Raw genomic sequence first — 19,639 nt, forward strand, 5'->3', positions numbered from 1 at the left:
GCAATCTGAGAGAACAATCAGGGAATCGAGAAACAGTCCAAGGTCAATACACTAGAAAACAAACACGGGTAACGCTCTGAAAAGACAGCCGAAGCAAATCAAGTCTTCACAGTGAATGAGCGTTTGGTGACTGCTTATGTGTGTGTGTGTGTGTGTGTGTGTGTGTGTGTAAATGAGGTGCAGAGTGTGGAGAGTGATGAGGTGTGATCGTAGTCAGGTGTGGTGTGAGTGATCAGTTGTTAACATTCAGGGGACGGTTCCCTCTGGTGGTGAGGAGGAGGGGCTCGGGGGTACGGGAACCTCCTCTGTAACGGTCTTATTCTCCTGTACTGCAGAGTGATTACCTCACATATACACACACACACACACACACACGGTATTCAAATATGAATTGTGTGTGATCCTCACAAAGAAACTAAACTAATGAGAGCACAAGCTCAATCAGTTTACGGAATTTGCTGATAATCTAAGTCTGTCTGTTCCATCAAGTTGTTGTTAAATCAAAAGCTTAAATATTAAACTGCAGCGAGTGAATAATTACTCTTTTTTTCAGAAAAGTCTTGGAACTACTTTAAGAAACTGGGCTTATGATTTTGACACCGTGGACAATAAAGTGGTTGGAAAAATATTCAAACCATATCTAGAGATCAGAAAATCACAGATTTAAAGGCAGACTTTTTGATCTGACTCATAAACAACGCGCGTGTGTATATGTGTATATAGTTAGATAGATGGATAGATATCCACTTTGTCTCTCTAGGATGGAGACTTAGGATGTGCTGCATATCTTTTGTTGTCTTGCTGGCGAAGACTCTGAATGAAGTCTGAATGTAGATTATCTCTTTCCTCGCAGGCTGGAGGCTCAGAACATGGTCGCATCTGTTGCTGCCTCGAAGCTGGAGACTCGGGACTTCGTATTTGTTATTGCCTCAACCCTCAAAGGCCAGAGGTCTCTCTGGATGAACGACTCAGAACTTGCTCTGTTAGTGTCTTTTCCCTGACCGGACTCAGACTCAGCCTCTTCCCTCACATAACTCAGGGCTCAGACTCAGAACAGTGGATCTTTTGGGAAGGTACCTTTATCTCTTTCCGATGAGGAGGAGATTGCTATCTGGCACCTCTCCATTTCCAGGCTGTGATTGGCTGTTTCAATCAGAGTGGGGGACACGTTGTGGCCCACCCTTATTTCCCCCTGTGGATCTTATTTGCATAGTCCAAACACAGTTATAAAAGTGTCACTAATGTACCATTTCTCACTTTCCAAACCACAGCCAGAATACATTTGGCAATGTTACAAACACATCAAGTCCAAACATGATGGAAAAAGATTGAACTGTCATGCATGCATGCATTTGTCCATTAACAGCTGAGTTTGTGTAAGATCTTTTTTTAATGGTGGTCACAGGCCAAAACAGTCTATTGGTGGGTGAAGGGCAGGAACTGCATGTCCTGGGCTTTGTACCAAAGGTCTTTTTTCCCTCTAATCTTCATGGTACTTTAGTTCCTGGAGAATAAATTCCTGGTACAATAGTTCCGGATAATGTCGGTGGAAATGCGGAATAAGATGTTCCTGTCATCTTTATCTGACAGCATTGGACAGTTTGCTTATGTTAGTCCACCGAGATCCAATAAATATGTAGCAAACCTTTGTCCACTATAGTGGTCAGAGAAAGGCCCCACCATAAACTGGGCCCTGGAATGTGCTGTCCACTACAATATAGTCATGTTTTCTTCAGGAAATACAAAGATTTAGATTTTCCACTTATTTTCCCTTAGGTTTTAATGCATACAATATATAGCAATAACAACTCTGTCTGCATGGCATCAATTTACACACTATGTTTTAGGGCTGTGCAAAAAATCGAATGCTATTTTTATGCGCATCTCATCAGTAAAGATGCTCCTGTGATTAGAAGTATTTCTCCAGCACGTGCGTTCAGATCAGGGTTGCCAGGTTTTCACAACAAATCCTGCCCAGTTGCTTCTTAAAACTAGTCCAAAACTAGTCCAATCGCGTTTCCAGGAGGTTCTCCGATAAAAAATTGCTTCCCGAGGTTAAAATATACATTTTTTGGAAGGGTTGCCTTGGTAAAATTTGCATTTTAGGGGCTAAATATCACGTTATTTGTATTGGGGTTGCTTCAAACCGAGGACATTAATAACAATCGCAGACTTGGCAACACTGGTTCAGGTGGAGCGGCAGTTACTACACAGAGTCGTAGTCTACCGACAACTAACACGAAATCGGTTTCAAAATCGACAAAGAATCGTCTGCGATTTTAACATCAATTTTGTGTAGATTGTCAGTGAATTACGGCTCGGTGTAGTAAATGCCAACCAGTGTTGCCAAGTCTGTGGTTGTTTTTCATGTCCGCGGGTCAAAGCGACACCAATACAAATAACGTGATATTTAGCACCAAAAATGCGAATTCTACCAAGGCAACCCTGCTAAAAAAACTTATATTGTAACCCCGGGAAGCAATTTTTATCGGGGAACCTCCTGGAAGCGTGATTTTGATAGTTTTGGACTAGTTTTGAGAAGCAACTGGGCAGGATTTGTTGTGAAAGCCTGGCAACCCTGATCCGAACGCACGTGCTCGAGATATACTTCTAATTACAGGAGCGTCTTTACTGATGAGATGTGCATGAAAATCGCATTCGATTTTTTGCACAGCTCTAGTTTATAGTGATAATACAATGCATTTTTAATCACAGTGACAAGTCCAATTCATTTTTACTTTGTAATTATATGACAAGGCAACCAATGAACAACGCTTCCCATAGATTTTCAAATCGGTGTTAGGCTACTGACCGCATCTAAATTTTGTCATTGTTTTTGCTTTTGCAGATTTGGTTAACCCGACAACATGCTGTGATGCACCATATGAGTGTGTGTTTTTGTGTGTGTGTGTGTGTGTTTGATCTGAACGGACTTCTACTGTGTCATTTTGCCTTGTGACTGTGTAAGTGAGAGCAAGACAGAAACAAACAGCACATCTGAGAAGATCTTTAAAGACAGCTGCTATTCTATCTGTTGCAATGAGTCAATATGAAATCAAACTCGGTTTACTTAATACAAATTTCTGGTCCTAATGTAAATTACATTTCAAAGAAGTCAACATTATTCCAAAGAGAAACAAATAATTTGTTTTAATCATCTTTCATCAAAATGTAATTATTTGCTCCACCTCTTCCCTTTTCTGAGGAAATCATCTATATATTTTACTTTTTTACCCCTTTGCTCCTGCCATCTGACTCCATTTAGGTATGAAACAGACACTTTTAACAATACAATCCATTTTTGCTAGATAAAATCAAGTCCTGCAGTTTTTCTCATTGAATATCATGTTTCACTCATGTTAGTGCAATGACTTGAGAATGCTGTTTCATGTTGACTCTATAACATAAAAGCAGTTGTTTAACTATCAGAGATGGTCAAAAACTAAAAGCATTGTCTAAGCATATATAAGCTGTGTTTGTGCCACATTTGTCCGAAATCTGTTTGTGGCATTATTTAAATGCTATTTATACACAGAGAATGTGTGTGTGTGTGTCTGTGTGAAAGAGATGACTGAAAGGAGCGTTTGTTAATTTCTCTGGCTTTGACCTTTGACCTCTTGTTTGTTTGGAAAGTGACCATCAAAGCATTGAATGTTGAACCTATGTTGACCTTTCTTAAGATTTATTTTTAAACAAAACAGGCCTAGAAGCTAGCCTAGCCTTGTTGAAGAGCTCAAAAATAACTGAATTCTTCTTAAAAATAATTATTTTCTTAGTATGGTTTTGCAAATACATTTACAACTGCATGAGTGACCAAATCAGATTCGGCCTGTCAATGGCGCGGGAAGGGGGGTGCTGCAGCCCCCCCCCCCCCCCCCACCCCCGTCATAGCATCAGCCCCCCTGGTGGGGGGCTGTGGACTAACCTAATATTGTACTTAAAAACGTGAATTAAATAAATAAACAGACATAACAATGTGTTTAATATGGGATTAAGATATAATGTATAAGATATAAACTAATGATTAATTATTTTAATATTTCGTTGATAAAAGACTAACCTAGCCTCCTCAGGAAGTGCTTCCGTCACCTCACACTTGTTTGGTCGTGGCTAGCAATAAGCAGCAGAAACGTATTTCGGACTTTTTTTCGGGTAACACAGTTAAGAAAAGTAAAAATAGTGATGGGAATTCTTCTCAAACAAAGGATGTCAACAATAACGTCGATGAAGCTCGCATCCGCAACACTTCAGAACCAGAGGCTCTGGTGTGCAAATCTGGAGAAGCACAGTGGCGACGTCAGTTCTTTGAAGCAGTAGGCTAGACTTAATCCAAACTGAGCTTAAAAGAAGATTTGATCAAAGTGGAATTAAAGTGGCTGCACAAAGAGAAACGGCTCTTATCGAAGCTGCAAACCAAAACCTGTCTGGTCTAAATGAAGAAATGCAACTCCCGGAAAAGTTTCTCAGTGGCGTTTTCTCCCTGAAGCCAAGGGAAGCCATCTCTTCCGACAATCACTATTATTGTAAATAAAAAATTATTTGACTTGTGACTTGGCCTCTCATTTCTATGGAGAAAATGAAATAAATGTAGAATTTGTCATGCTTTGTTCCGATCAGAATAATGGGCGTTTACCAGCCGCTCTCAAGCGCACGACCGCATGCATAATTTTGCCACAAAGAACCGGCTAAAGAAATAATTATGAATTTGTCAAAAATAGCAAGGAGACATTTAATTGTTTATTAATAAAATTGTGTTTTCTGTGTCGCTGCAAAGACGATGCGGACTCGCCATGAACGCCAGAGAGATGCACATTTCATATGGATTAGGCCTACATATTCAGAGAGTAGCCTATTTCTTTTCGTTTTGAATATTTTCGTTTGAAAGTAGACATTTTTAAGCTTTCTATAATAGATAGCCTATATTTCTCAAAACTGTCTGTGAGGCACAAGCTGAGTTTCTGCGCTCTCCAGTTCACGTGCAATACAAGTGATGTGCCGGCACCTTATTACATTGTCTGCTAATATATTTGCTTGTTTATTAAATACAGGCAATGGGTTGATAAAATATTGATCAAAATTAAGATACAATTTCTACAAAACAAAACTCAATAAAGTGGTCAAAATCATGTCTTACCCACTCCATGTCTCATAGGCTATTGCGCATGATGTATCATATCTTTCTCATTCTGCATGCTCACTTTCATAATAAACATTGATTAAATAAATAAAAAAATTACATTAGCCTATAATATTTAAACAAATATGAAACCAAATATGTTTTCTTTAATGGCTACAACACATAGCCTAAACAGTACAGATAATTTTTTTATTATTATTTTATTTATTTTATTAAATATCAAAGTACAAGTACATCAAGTACAATTTTTGTGTATAAAACAGTAACAATCAAACCAGGGGAGAAGACTAGTAGAGAAATTTCATGTCGTAAGTCACAACATAATGACGTCACATATTTTCCAACCCAGACCCCAAACACCCCCCCCCCCTGCATGAAACAGCTTCCAGCGCGCCTGCGGCCTGTCCCCTTCCCCTGCTTCCTTCATGTGTTTGTCTCGGTGCTTGTACCTGTGATTAAACTGGACACCAGCAGGGGGAGCACCAGCATCTGCAGCATTCTCATCAGCAGCTCTCCAGGAAAGGAGAAGTATTTCACCTCTCGATAGGACATTTTATATGGCCGCAGTCCGAACCCCAGAACTATACCTGAGAAAAACACACATCCACCTTTAATTGATCTGTAAAAAAAACTTAAGCATTCAGCATTTAGTTGCTGAGTGGTAGAGCATTGTGTTAGCAGCAGCACCAAAGGTTGTGGGTTAGATTCCCAGGGAACACACATACTGGTTTAAAAAAAAAAAAACCTTATGGCCTGAAGTGACTTTGGATAAAAGCAGAAATGAAATTAGCTTTTTTTTTGATGGTTGTTATGTAACGTGTTTTATATATATATATATATATATATATACTGAAACAAAGAAGAAAAAAATTAATGTCATGATTATGAAATAGTTTAAGTGTGTTATACCGTGTCCGTGCACTACTGTCTTTGTCAAAAGAAACCTAAAGAAAAGCTAATGGCATTTCCATCACAATTTGGAACTAATCACAATGGGAAACAGGATATTAGATTGTATTTAAAAAACAAGATTTTCAGTTAATAATTTTGTTTCTGAAGTATCATAAAAATTATATTTAAATATTCCATATTCCTTTACCAATTTCTTAAAAGCAAAGCTAAGGTTTAGTGTTTTATGATACCCAGTCAGTGTGAAAAATAAAATAGAATAAGAATAATGCTGTATGACATTTAATATGTTGCCAGAAACATCAATGTATGTAGAGATTAATCAGCCATTATTTGGCCAGATTCACAATTTTATAAATTAACACTCACACATACAATATATATATACAGTACAGACCAAAAGTTTGGACACACCTTCTCATTCAAAGAGTTTTCTTTATTTTCATGACTATGAAAATTGTAGAGTGACACTGAAGGCATCAAGGGCTATTTGACCAAGAAGGAGAGTGATGGGGTTCTGCGCCAGATGACCTGGCCTCCACAGTCACCGGACCTGAACCCAATCGAGATGGTTTAGGGGTGAGCTGGACCGCAGACAGAAGGCAAAAGGGCCAACAAGTGCTAAGCATCTCTCGGGGAACTCCTTCAAGACTGTTGGAAGACCATTTCAGGTGACTACCTCTTGAAGCTCATCAAGAGAATGCCAAGAGTGTGCAAAGCAGTAATCAAAGCAAAAGGTGGCTACTTTGAAGAACCTAGAATATGACATATTTTCAGTTGTTTCACACTTTTTTGTTATGTATATAATTCCATAAATAATTCCACATGTGTTAATTCATAGTTTTGATGCCTTCAGTGTGAATCTACAATTTTCATAGTTATGAAAATAAAGAAAACTCTTTGAATGAGAAGGTGTGTCCAAACTTTTGGTCTGTACTGTGTATAACATATATATATATATATATATATATATATATATATATATATATATATAATATATATAATATATAGGCTACTATATTATACAATTGTGAATTCTAAATAAATATATATAAAATATAAATTACATTATATATAAATAAAAAATATTTTTTTAAACCATTTTATACAACATGTATAGCTTTATATTTATTTTTATTTTGCATTATTATTATTTATTTTCTTCAATTATAATATTATGACTTTTTTATTTAATTCTAGAATTTTTTTACTTCTATACTCATTTGCATTTTGATTCAATTCCAATATTATGTAAATCTACGTTTGTTGGGTCTTTTTTCCCCTAGGCACATACATCAAAGATCATCTCACCAATGATGACAGCAAGGACTGTGAGGATGGGGATTGCATTCCGCCTGAAGAAGCCTTTGACGTCATCAAAGGTGATGTTCTGTACGTTGTTGCGCACCCGCTGTGAGCGCTCTCTGAAGCCATCCCGCAGCTGCAGACGAGTCTCGCCGTTACTCTGAGTCATGCCTGATGGGGGCGCCATACTGAAAACGATTAACAGGAAACACTCCGCTTCGGGCGATAACTGCAGAGAACCAGAACAACATACAGGTAACCTCTCTAAATGCAATAACCAGCTAATTAATGATAATATTAGAGGAAACTAATTTTTTTTACTTTTTCTTACGAAATTGTGAGTCCACCGAAAATAAGTGGTGTAGGATTTACATTGAAACAATTGCCACTCAGAAATTACTAGTAAATTTCACAAAAAAAAATGACATAGATACAGCAGGTAACATTAAATTTAATGTGACATTTTAGAAGGTAGAAAGGCTGAAATGGTATTTCTTGTAAAACGCACTTATTAATTAATTCACTAACCTTAAGTATAGTATAAGCAACAATAATAATGAAGCTTGCCTAAAACTAAAACACTTAAAACAAATCTAAACTTAAAAAAAAAATAATAATAATAATGATAATTTTTCACGGTTTAAAAAATTTGAGTGCATTTTACAAGAAAATACTGTTTCAGTTTTTCCATCAAATTTCATGTTAATTCAATGTGTTACTGTCACAGTCTTCTGTCTTTCTGTCACTGTCTTCTGTGAGTGTTGTGTTTGTTTGGTGCCATGTGCTCTCCTGTCCTTTTCTGACCCCGCCCACCTTGTCACCTCATCATTGTTTTAGTTGCTTCACCTGTGTTTCTCCCTTGCTCCCGGACTCATTTACCTTCACTCTGCACACCTGTATCTCACTTACACGCACGCACGCACACACACACACACACACACACACACACACACACACACACACACACACACACACACACACACACACACACAGCTGTTCCCCATTTGTTCATTAGTATATATTCAGAGGTGGAAAGTAACGAATTACATTAGCATGTAATTCTTCATTGTCAAAAATTCTATAGAGAGCGGGAAGTATTAAGGGAGGAAAGTAGAAAGTTTGACCAGGAAGAATTAAGTTTAAAAAATGTTTTTGATATTGAAGTAGGGAAGTTATTCTGTTACTTGAGAGAAACTGGGTTGATAAATAGAATTTAGGGACAGGAAATATTTTTAGTATTATTACTAGTAGTAGCTGTATTTATTATTATTTAGTAATTTTTTTACTCAAGGGAAGGAAAACTCTGACCCACACTCCAACATAGTAAGTGGCGGTAATGCACCATAATGCTGGTTGCCACCCGCCATTAAACGAAACAAAGAAGAAGAAGAAGAAGAACGAATTACATTTACTCGCGTTACTGTAATTGAGTAGCTTTTTTGTGTACTAATACTTTTTAAAGTAATTTTTTAAATCTGTAATTTTACTTTTACTTAAGTATATTTTGTTTGAAGTATTGTACTTCGCTACATTTTAAAACACATTAATTACGGAGTAAAAAAAAAAAAAAAAAAACGCTCCCTGGAAACTTCGGCAATAAATAATGGGCAGGAGGGCAAACTGGCGCTACAATCACGAGAAAGATGCAGACGGACAAAACAGGCGTTAGTGGTGCAGACACCGCTGAAAACGAAACCCCGTCATATTCTGCAGTTGAACTCGAAGGAAATGAAGTGAACCCCTGGCCATATGTATGCTCTATTATGCAGTGTAAACTGTACTTGCCTAGGAAGACCAAACTAGCAGTTTATAAAATCTCGACAAGACATCAACCCTTCGCAAGAATGTAGAGGTAAGCTAAATAATTGCATCGTTGCATTGGTGGTTAAAATGAAGCTTTGACATTTTAGCAAGAGGTTTTGCACAAATTAGCCAAAAAGACAGTGGTGAGGAGTGTGCTATTTTTGTTTTAATGATGTGCGCGCGCATTTATAGTGCGTTCTTTCACGGTGTCTCCTAAAATCCATTTAGAATGATCACAAAATTGAAGATATAGGGGCAGAAAATTAACATATTTATATAATTTTATATATTAAATCAAAATCACACAAAGAATGCCATCTTTTCCTCCAAAAAATCATCATGAATATATACATGCATATATATATATATATATATATATAATAGTTCAGTTAATTAAGAGACTTGCGTTCAGACACCATATTGCCTTTTTTAGCTCTATTTCTACAACAGAAAATAATTCCAAACAGCCACCAAAGCACAGTTTTGCGTCTCTGAGCAACGTGACAGTGTTTCGTTCCTGAATGAATCAACCGTTTAAATGATTCGGTTCAATCGCAATGACTCACTTATTAACAAGTGACATGCTGACACATACTGGCCATTTTAATTTCACATTTAAAGTATCTATTTTTTTTATTTATTTTTTTTTTTCTTATCATTTCAAATGAGTATTCAACATTTTATGTCTTGTTATATCAAAACATTATTCATGCATTTGTAACTGCAGGTTAAATGCATTCTTGTCCTGCACTAAACAGTGTAATACATCTAAATGCCACTTCCAATGAATCTTCTGCATTTCCTCTGCATTAAAAGATGAGTTTGTTGATACTGATTTGCCTGGTAACAGCCCAAATGTTTTATTATTCTAAATAACTGATTCCTTTAATTTAAAACAACTAGTTTGAGATTAATAGACCTATCCCAGGGGTGTCAAGCTCAGTTCCTGGAGGGCCGTAGCCCTGCAGAGTTTAGTTCTAACCCTCTTCTAGCACACACATCATGTAGTTTTCAAATAAACCTAAATGATTAGATTAGCTGGATCAGGTGTGTTTAATTAGGGTTATATCTAAACTGTGCAGGACTGTGGCCCTGCAGGAACTGAGTTTGACACCCTTGGCCTGTCCCATTTTGACTCCCTCCCACTGTTAAAATGTAACTATGAGTAAATTTTTAAATGAGCTACTTTTTACTTTTACTTGAGTAGATTTTTAGACTGGTACTTTTACTTGTAAAATTTCATTAATGTAATGGTACTTTTACTTGAGTAGAATATTTTTGTACTCTTTCCACCTCTGTATATATTCTTGTCTCACCCACCACTGTGCCTGGCTGTAATGTTTAATGTTACTTGTGATTTGTAAGTGTTCCTGTTTCTCGTGTTTTTTGCATCTTGGTTTTGTTTTTGAAGTTTTGGCCTTTTTTGTTCTATTAAAGTTAATCTTTCCTGCATTTGGACCCAGACCCTGTTCTTTCTTCGCCGGCCCGTGACAGTTACTTTCCATTTTTATAATTATTTGTGAAATTTACTAGCAATTTCTGAGTGAAAATTGTTTCTACACCATTTTCTTAAAAAGTAAAATAAAATTTGTAGTACACTCTAAAAAAATAAAATAAAGGTTCCAAACGGGGTTTTCGCCACCGTTCCTTAGAACTATTTTTGATTTGGTTCCCCAAGGAACCTGTCATTGAACAGTTCTTAAAAAAAACATTTGTTTCTCAGCGTTAAAAACATTTGATATGTATTTATTTATAAAAAGTGTCTACCTACCGCTGTATTAACTGAAACATTTGGAAACCATAAAAAAATATGATTGAAATAATATATGGTTCATTTGTGTTTTTTTTAAGGAATCCTTAGGTGATAAATAAAGTATATGAACAATGCTGTACTTACTGACAGCATTTATTACTGGAGAATCCAAACTTGCAATGGTTAATGTTGAGACTGTCCTCTATCTGTGTGCCAAAATTCATAACTTCCCTTCAAGCGGTTATTTGAGCCATAAACTCCCAGAGCAGAAGAATAAGAACGCCAATGATTACATAGGTCCTTACGCAACTTCAGTGCTTGGCCCCTAATAATATTGTGTTTGAAAAACGTATACCTTGATTGTACAATTAAAATAATCTGAATGAAGTACTGGAGTTTTTTTGTGTAAATAGTTTCATTTTCTCTCTCTTTCATTTCCTCTCTTGCTCTCAGTCTGTCCACGCCCTGTGGAAGGAATCGAAAGTTACTGGAAGTGTTGTGACATGCTGAATACCTGCCGAAAGTGTCAGAGACGAACATAGATTAAAACGTATTAAAACTAGTGCTGTCAAACGATTAATATTTACATTCATATAATTTAAATGATATATTTTTATATATAAACATTACAGATTTTTCTTACATATATACACATGCACGTGTTAGTATTTATACATACATAATAAATATATATATATATATATATATATATATATATGTGTGAGCAAAAAATATTTTGGATACGATTAAGCGTTTGACACTGAAATGAATGAAACCCAAAATGATTTCCAACTCTCTGCCTCTAGTCTATATTTACACAATATTGCTGAATTTCTAATGAAGCGGACAAAAAACTAGGCCACATTTAGTTCATATTCCAAATAAAGAAAACCCATTTTGTAAGGAAAGCAGGAACACTACCTTGTCAAATGTAAAAAGTTTTTATACAGTCTGTGATCCTATTGTCACTGTGTGGTGCTGGATAGAAGCACGTAAATGAAGATGTTAATGATACAAGCTCTTTAAAGGTCCCATAGAATGCAAAAATCACTTTTATATGGTGTTTGAACACAGTTGTGTGGCCGCAGTGTGTGGAAACAACCAGCCTATGATGGTAAAAATCCACTCAATCATTGTTTTATAAAAAAAAAAAAAATCCTAAACACTCTCTCCACACGAGCAGTTCCAGGTTTCTCACTACTATGACGACATAGTCGGTGAAAGTCCCACCCAATTGTGATGTAGTGATGGGAAGTTCGATTCTTTTCCGCAAACCGGTTCTTTCGGACGGTTCGATTCAATAAACTGGTTGAAAAAAATGGTTCTTTTACGCTCGATGTAATGACATCATTGGCGATGACGTAATGGCGTCAAGTCTATCAAACATTCAAATATATAAAGTCACGTCGGTAATCATAACTTAAGTCAGTTAAAAACCTCATAATCATGAAAAGTTTACAATTAAGTTTTGCAACAACGCACCCAAATACAGTAACAGCAATAATGTGCATACGAGGATTTAAGTCTTGAGAATATAAAGTAAATAAATTAGGTGTCATCAGCGTAGAAACCATGATGCACTTACTATACATAATCCATTGCGATGTATTTGTTATTAAATTAATTTACGTTTCGCCAGATTGCCCTTCATTCAAGCCCTCGGTTTACCCGCGCTCATAACATTAGCACAGAATCAGTTGAGAATCAATCACCAAAAGAACCAGTTAGGTTCAGACGCTCTGTGTGTCGGTCTGCTCCACACTGAATCACACATGCGCAGTATAATCAGCTCCTCGGTTCTCAAATCGGACACGTCCGAAAGGTTCAGTGTACTGATGATCCGAAAACCGATGCAACCGGTTCTTGACTCGAGAACGAGAATCAGCTCATTGGTTCTCAAATTGAACGCGTCCAACAGAAACGGTTCTTAGTTCAGTGTACTGGTGATCCGAAAACCGATGCAATTAGTTCTTGACTCGAGAACTGCTCCAGCAGTGGGCCTGTTCGTTTGTCATCTGGCTCGGTGTTCATCTTCAGTTCGGTCTTCACAGCAGTTCAGTCAGTGTACTGTTTGAGTAAATAAATAACTCCGGGATATTGGTTTATTTTAACTAAGTGGGAGTGTCAGTCACGTTAAAAAAGTTAACATTTTAAGTAATTAGTGGATTAATGCTTACTGGAGACGCGAACCGTTTCTAACGATTCAGTTCGATTTGGTGAACTGGTTCAACCGGTTCACTAAGAAGAACCGGTTAAATTGAACGATTCAGACATCAGACATCACTATTGTGATGCTCTCTGCCCTATTAGCATATAAAGAGCCCGGAGTGAATTTTCAAAGGAAATGTCCCGAGAAAAGGCTAATGTGCTACCAGGGTGTTCATAAATAGGAATGTGGTAGTTAAAAATTGCGTTTGTCAGCAATGTCAGTAACCCGGTCACCGTAACACATGAAGGGAGTAGTGTTGCCAGGTTATCTCAACAATGCTCTCCACTAGACATGAAAAGCAACTCGTGGCAACAGTGTTAAAGTAGCCCAATTCCACGGGAAAACGCGGATTTGGCAACACTGGAAGGGAGGCGGGAGCACCAGCTTATTCTTATTTAAAGGGGACATACACTTAAACCAAGCGTTTTGGCTCAGACCCCAAAAGTGGCAATTTCAACAAGCTATAAAAAATTATCTGTGGGGTATTTTGAGATAAAATTTGCATACACACTCTGGGGACATCAGAGAACAATTTAAAATATTGTGTCAATGCATTCTATGGCACCTTTAATAATCCACATAGGGTTAATCCACAGACAGAGAAAGCAGATGGTGCCAGCGACCGAGGCGGAGACAGGGATCCAGAAGACCGCGGTGGAGCCAGAGCGACAGAGGAATGAGACGGAGCCGGAGGGAAGGAGGAGCCTGACAGAGCAAAAGGGACGAGGTGAAGCCTCGTGGAGTCTTGAGCTGGCGAATGGTCGACGACAGACCAAGGTGGAGTCGGTGGGACGAGGGAGCCCAGTGGAGCTGGTGGACTGACGGGCCACGGTGGAGAGGATGGAGCTAAAGTCATGGTGGAGCCACTGAGTCACAGGGCTAAGGCAGAGTCCGGGACTCAAAGGCTGGAGGCGGAGAAAAGGGATCATCCAGCCATGATGCCGAAGGTGAGTGACAGACCCATGTCGAATCCAGTGCACAGATGTTCAGCTGAGGGTGAGCTGGGGGTCTCCCAGCAGTGGCAGAGCTTAAGCAGTAGGGATGATAGGAGGAGGCAGGAGAGGGAGAGTGGGTGGGATATCCAGGCATGTATATAGTTCAGGGTAGATAGAGAGTTCAGATGAAGGCGGAAGCAGAACAGGCATGTCTGCATCTATATCCAGGTTATGATCCTCATTACTGTCCATAAAATGTTGCTCACCCTCAGCCATGGTGCAGTGGGCGGAGCTTCTCTCCGCGCTCTCTCTGTCCATGACACTCTCCACCGTGGCGAGCTCTGTTGCTCTGTTGCGGTCTGACGTTGTGGCCTCTGGCTCCACGGCGATCCTCAGCTCTGTCACAGTCCATAGCGATGGCTTGTCGGTCGAGGTGGGCTTTGGCTCCATGCACTGGGGGAGATGGTGGGCTGGGCTCTGGGTCTGGAGTCTTCGTCTGTAATGTCTGCTGTCAGCGGCAATCCACAGGACACCAGCACCCACTCCACAAAGGTGGCCAAATTCCACCGAGGCCCATCTCCTGACAACTGCGCTCTACACTCATCATTCAGGCTGGTATTACAGAAGGCGGAGAGGCAGCATCCCGGATAGTGTGTAAGGTTGGCGATTTCCACGAATAGTCTTGTATGATCCTTGAGGGAAAGGCACCTCTGCTCCAGCATGAAGAGGAAGCAGGCTGGGTCATTCATAATATGAAAATAACAACTTACAAAACAGAAAACAAAATGAGGGGAACACACGCCGCCTTTCTTTTTCAAGGTCTGGTCACACAGAGCCCATGGGGATTGAAAACAGTCCTGGGGTGTGAACCCTGTCACGTGAACTCTGATTGTGTGTATGTGTCAGTTTTGACCGGAAAAGATGAGGTAAGCTGATTGGATATCGTGTATTTGACCATTTATGGCACTCCTATTTTCCTGTTTTTACATTATAAGCAGAATTTTGCTTGTCAGAAAGACATGTTGGGGTAGAATTAAATAAATGCCAAAACTTTGTTTGCATACCCCCCTCCGGGGGTGTGTTTCAAGATACGCAATGGAGTAGACCAAACTAAACAGGGAGGGAGGGCAAAACACTCATGCAAACAAAACATATCGGCCACGGCCGCGCGATCGACTCACTCATCCAGATGGCCAGTCCGCCCCTGAGCGCAACTGCCCGAGCGCTTTGGAAAGAAAGTGTGTGTGTGTGTGTGTGTGTGTGTGTGTGTGTGTGAACTCACTGGGCGCGTTGACACCATAGACAGTAAAAGAAATGGACACAGCGACCCCATTGGATTCAATGGAGACAAGTAAAGTCGTTATCTCTTTATTCCCGGGACAACTTTGCCATCGGAAAGGGTGTGTCTGCCACGGGCTGTCCACAGGCTGCGCTCCAGACTGACCACACATCGTGACATGTTACATTTCTTAAATAAAAATGTAAAAAAGAAATGATCGCGGCCGAAAAAATTATCGAGCTCATTTTTTTTATAATGCGATTAATTCGAATATAACGACAGGCCTACTATTTACATCATTAAAATAAAGTTTACGGAAACTCGTTTTTCCTCGTCAATCATTCTCCATTCATAAACATTATTCAAAAAGGGCGCGTCTCGTGCACGTTAAAACTCTCTCCAATATATCATATGATATATTTACATTATAATGCTTGATCTCTAGATAAAAGGCTGTGGATTTGCATAAAATGACTTTATTTTGTGTATTTGTATTTTATGTTTGTTGCTGTTTTTAAACGACTCGCTAGCGTCTGCCTGTTAGATAACACACATCACAAGGACTATGAATCGGCATCAAACGCACAATAACTGGAATTTAAAACTGTGAAGAAACGAATGATCAATAAACTGTTGGACAGATATACATTAGGATTTGTGCGCTCGACATTTCTTCGCTTTGTGCCGTGAACTTTTAAATGCCCACTTGAGCAGCGCAGCGCTGCACACTGTGACTCCATGTTGCTTTGAGCACATCATTCTGCACAAATATGGATTTTAATAGTTCTATTAAAAAATATTACCTAATTCTTATTATTGTTACTATTAATCTTGTTTGTGGTGTTTTAGATGTTATTGTTAATTTTGTTTATTTGAAAAATTCAAACATTTAAATGTTCTATTTATTATTATATATAATATTTTATTTTAATGTTATTCTATTTGCTCGATTTCATTTAAATTATATATAGGCTGTTGTTTGTGCCTCTTAAACTCTGGTGTCAATTAAAAATGTTTCTTTGAAGGTCAGTGAAAATCACTTTATCAGTCTTTTTTTAGCTCAGTGGTATCATAATTTTCCTTTTAGACATCAAACATGGAACTCAACTCAAGAACTCAAGGTTTTTTATTGTCATTCTGTACATGTTGCCACATAAGAACAAAATACTTACTCAGGACCAGCAGCGTAAAAAAGATAATTAACATACAGCATACATAGAATAATTTAAACATAATTTAATAGACTAAAAAATTTAAAAATAACATAGTAGATATAATATATATATATATATATATATATATATATATATATAATACTTATATATAAGTATAGTTATAAGGTAGTCATTGCTTTTCTTTAGGCCTTACTTAAAACGGTCAAAGGGGCCTCCAACCGAATTTTGCTTAGGGCCCCCAAAGGTCTAGGGCCGGCTCTGCCCCCAGGGGTACACATACCATACAAAACTATTCTGCCTTATTATTTGATAAAACTGAAAATAAAAAGTGTTTGTAGTATATTAAAAAAAATCATTATTAGTTATTGTCAAGCAATGTATCTGATTTCTTAGCGAATTAAAAGCTAGAAACAAGATAATTTAAAGTTTTCTATATATACAAAACCAGTCAGAACAGTAGTATTCTGAATGTTACTCAAAAGTCTGTTCTGCTCACCAAGTCTGCATTTATTCGATCCAAAGTACCACAAATACAGTAATATTGTGAAATATTTTTACTTTTTAAAATATTTTTTTTTATTTGAATATATTTTAAAATGTAATTTATTCCTGTGATTTCAAAGCTGAATTTTTTTGCATCATTACTCACAGTCACATAATCATTCAGAAATCATTCAAATATTCTGATTTGCTGTTCCAAAAACATCTGAGTAGTAGGAGTATTATTATGTTGAAAACAGCTGAGTAGAATTTTTTCAGGTTTCTTTGATGAATAGAAAGTTCAAAAGAACACCATTTTAAATATTTTGTAACATTATAAATGTCTTTATCATGTCTTTTGATCATTATGATGCATTCTTGCTAACCAAAAGTATTAACCCCCCCCCCCCCCCCAAAAAAAAAAAATTATATATATATATATTTATAAAACGTTTTTGTCCCCCTCACTTCTGAAATGATGGATACTCCCCTGACTAAAAATTCCCTCTCAGTCAGGACATTGACTCTTTGTACCATTTGCACACAGACAGTCACATTGCAAACACGTGTCCAAATGATGTTATTACAAGTCACTTAAGCATGTCAGCACAGGCCAGATGCGTCTGTGCTCAAAAAGTTACAGAGTACTGCTGCTATTTTCCTGTGTTCTAGGAACAGAGCCAGACTAAACATTGCCACTCTCCCTCTCACACACTTGGACACACATGGTCTGAGAAAACTCACATTTGGAACAATAAAAGAGTTACTCACATCAAAATAAGAAATTCTGTCCAACTCTTCCTCTGAATGAAGATCCTCTGCATTGAGAGCCTGGAGAGAAGTGTGCACTGCACTTATAAAGAAAATTGCAGGAGTTTGCAATGAAGGGACTACAAGTGTGAAGGGCGTGAGTGAGAAGGACAGAGAAGAGCCAATAACAGAGTGGAGGAATGATAAGAAGGGGCGGAGCATGTGGGAGGGGCTTTGGAAAGAGCTCCTCCGAATTTAGATGAAGAGATGGAGGGAAAAGCATGGGTTTGTTTTCACATGCAGTCAGAGGCACATGGTCTGAGACCACTCTGTTTCTCCACAAATTGTGGACACCGCTTGTCACAGAAAACTAATTTGATCACCTAATGTAAACATCTTTGAGATGCTCTTTGGGTCCTTTTCAAGTCATCTGGAACATGATCATCAAGTCTTATAACAACTTATAAGCTCTACTCCAAGTCAGTTAAAATGATATTCACAACCCATTTCACAATCTGATATATTTGGGAGAAGCGAGGTATTCAACAGAAGAACAAATGTGGGAATGAGGTGATTTTGGAGGGTTATCTGAACATTGAACATCGAAGATGTGGAGCTTATTTTTGCTAAAAAGATAAATTTATTTACAAAAAAAAAGTTGTGTTTATAAAGTTTATGAATAATTGTAGAAGTTTAGCAGTGATAGTGCTGTGTGAGTAAATTAAGTATATTGTAAAAAAAAAAAAAAGTCTAAAAATGTAAAGAAATTTTTTGTTTTATACACGTTTATTGTTGCAATGAAAAACAAACCTATATGAGAAAACATTAGATATATGTAAAAAAAAAAAAAAAAAATCATTATTTAAATTAATGTAAATATGTTGTGCTGTAATAAAAAAGCATAGATAGATAGAGCACTGTTAGAGTAAATGAATTACTCCGGGATATTGGTTTGTTTGAACTCCCACATTAAAAAAGTTAACAGCTTAAGTCATTTGTGGATTAATGCGTATTGGAGACTTGAACCGATTCAGTTCGATTTGGTGAACTGGTTCAAAAAGATCCGGTTACATCGAATGATTCGTTCGTGAACCAGATATCACAAACTGCTTTGTTTTGAACTCTCTCACAACAGACACGGAAGAGAAGACAATGCTGAATAAAGTCGTAGTTTTTGCTATTTTTGCACCAAAATGTATTTTCGATGCTTCAAAATATTCTAACTGACCCTCTGATGTCACATGGACTACTTTGATGATGTTTTTCTTACCTTTCTGGACATGGACAGTATACCGTACACACAGTTTCAATGGAGGGACCGAGAGCTCTCGGACGAAATCTAAAATATCTTAAACTGTGTTCTGAAGATAAACGGAGGTCTCACAGGTTTGGAACGACATGAGGGTGAGTCATTAATGACATAATTTTGATTATGGGGTGAACTAACCCTTTAAGTCTCTGCCTTTGTTCAGTTTTGTCTGGTCTACTTGTTATGTACGTGTGTTTGCTCCAGCACCTATTGTTTGGATTTCCCATGAAGATTACTGATTGTACTCCACGTTTCCCTCCTGCTCCATCGAACAGCGTATCGTGACAATTGTACTATTCTACAGTTATGCAATTAAAGCTTGTTTGAAATTAATTTAATTTAACCTAATATAATTTAGTTTTTAATACAATCCATGTTTGAAGTTTATTGGGTTTCTGAAAACTTGCATCAGTCCATTTGTCATTTGTCGATCTGAGTGGAATGATATGACATTGTGTGGTTTTATTTTTGGCACCAAAAGTGACTGGAGTGAAATCTGTTGCTGACCAGATAAGATTCTCCAAATCTTGCTCTTTCCAGGAAGTGCTGGAATAGTTGGAGTCTTCTCTCTATGTGTGTGTGTTCTCCTGTGTGT

The 19,639-nt window shown here is 37.7% G+C and overlaps 1 protein-coding gene across 3 annotated transcripts in view; it reads right to left on the minus strand.

Moving 5' to 3' along the window:
* slc1a3a (solute carrier family 1 member 3a) overlaps positions 1-17,915 on the minus strand; it is a 40,498-nt gene extending 22,583 nt beyond the window's left edge. Inside the window, exons 1-3 of one of the 3 annotated variants that reach the window (XM_059549486.1) lie at positions 17,757-17,915; positions 7,358-7,580; positions 5,587-5,724 (exon numbers count right to left, since the gene is read on the minus strand). In XM_059549486.1, coding sequence (XP_059405469.1) covers positions 5,587-5,724; positions 7,358-7,538 — 319 coding nt within the window. In that variant the 5' untranslated portion in view covers positions 7,539-7,580; positions 17,757-17,915. Of the gene's footprint in view, positions 1-5,586; positions 5,725-7,357; positions 7,616-11,262; positions 11,360-13,710; positions 13,838-17,756 lie in introns of those variants that run through there. The other 2 variants (XM_059549487.1, XM_059549488.1) reach the window with 2 other exon arrangements.
* Between the last annotated feature and the right edge of the window lie 1,724 nt (positions 17,916-19,639).

Source organism: Carassius carassius, chromosome 5 (assembly GCF_963082965.1).
Source record: "Carassius carassius chromosome 5, fCarCar2.1, whole genome shotgun sequence".
Classification (NCBI taxonomy): Eukaryota; Metazoa; Chordata; class Actinopteri; order Cypriniformes; family Cyprinidae; genus Carassius; species Carassius carassius.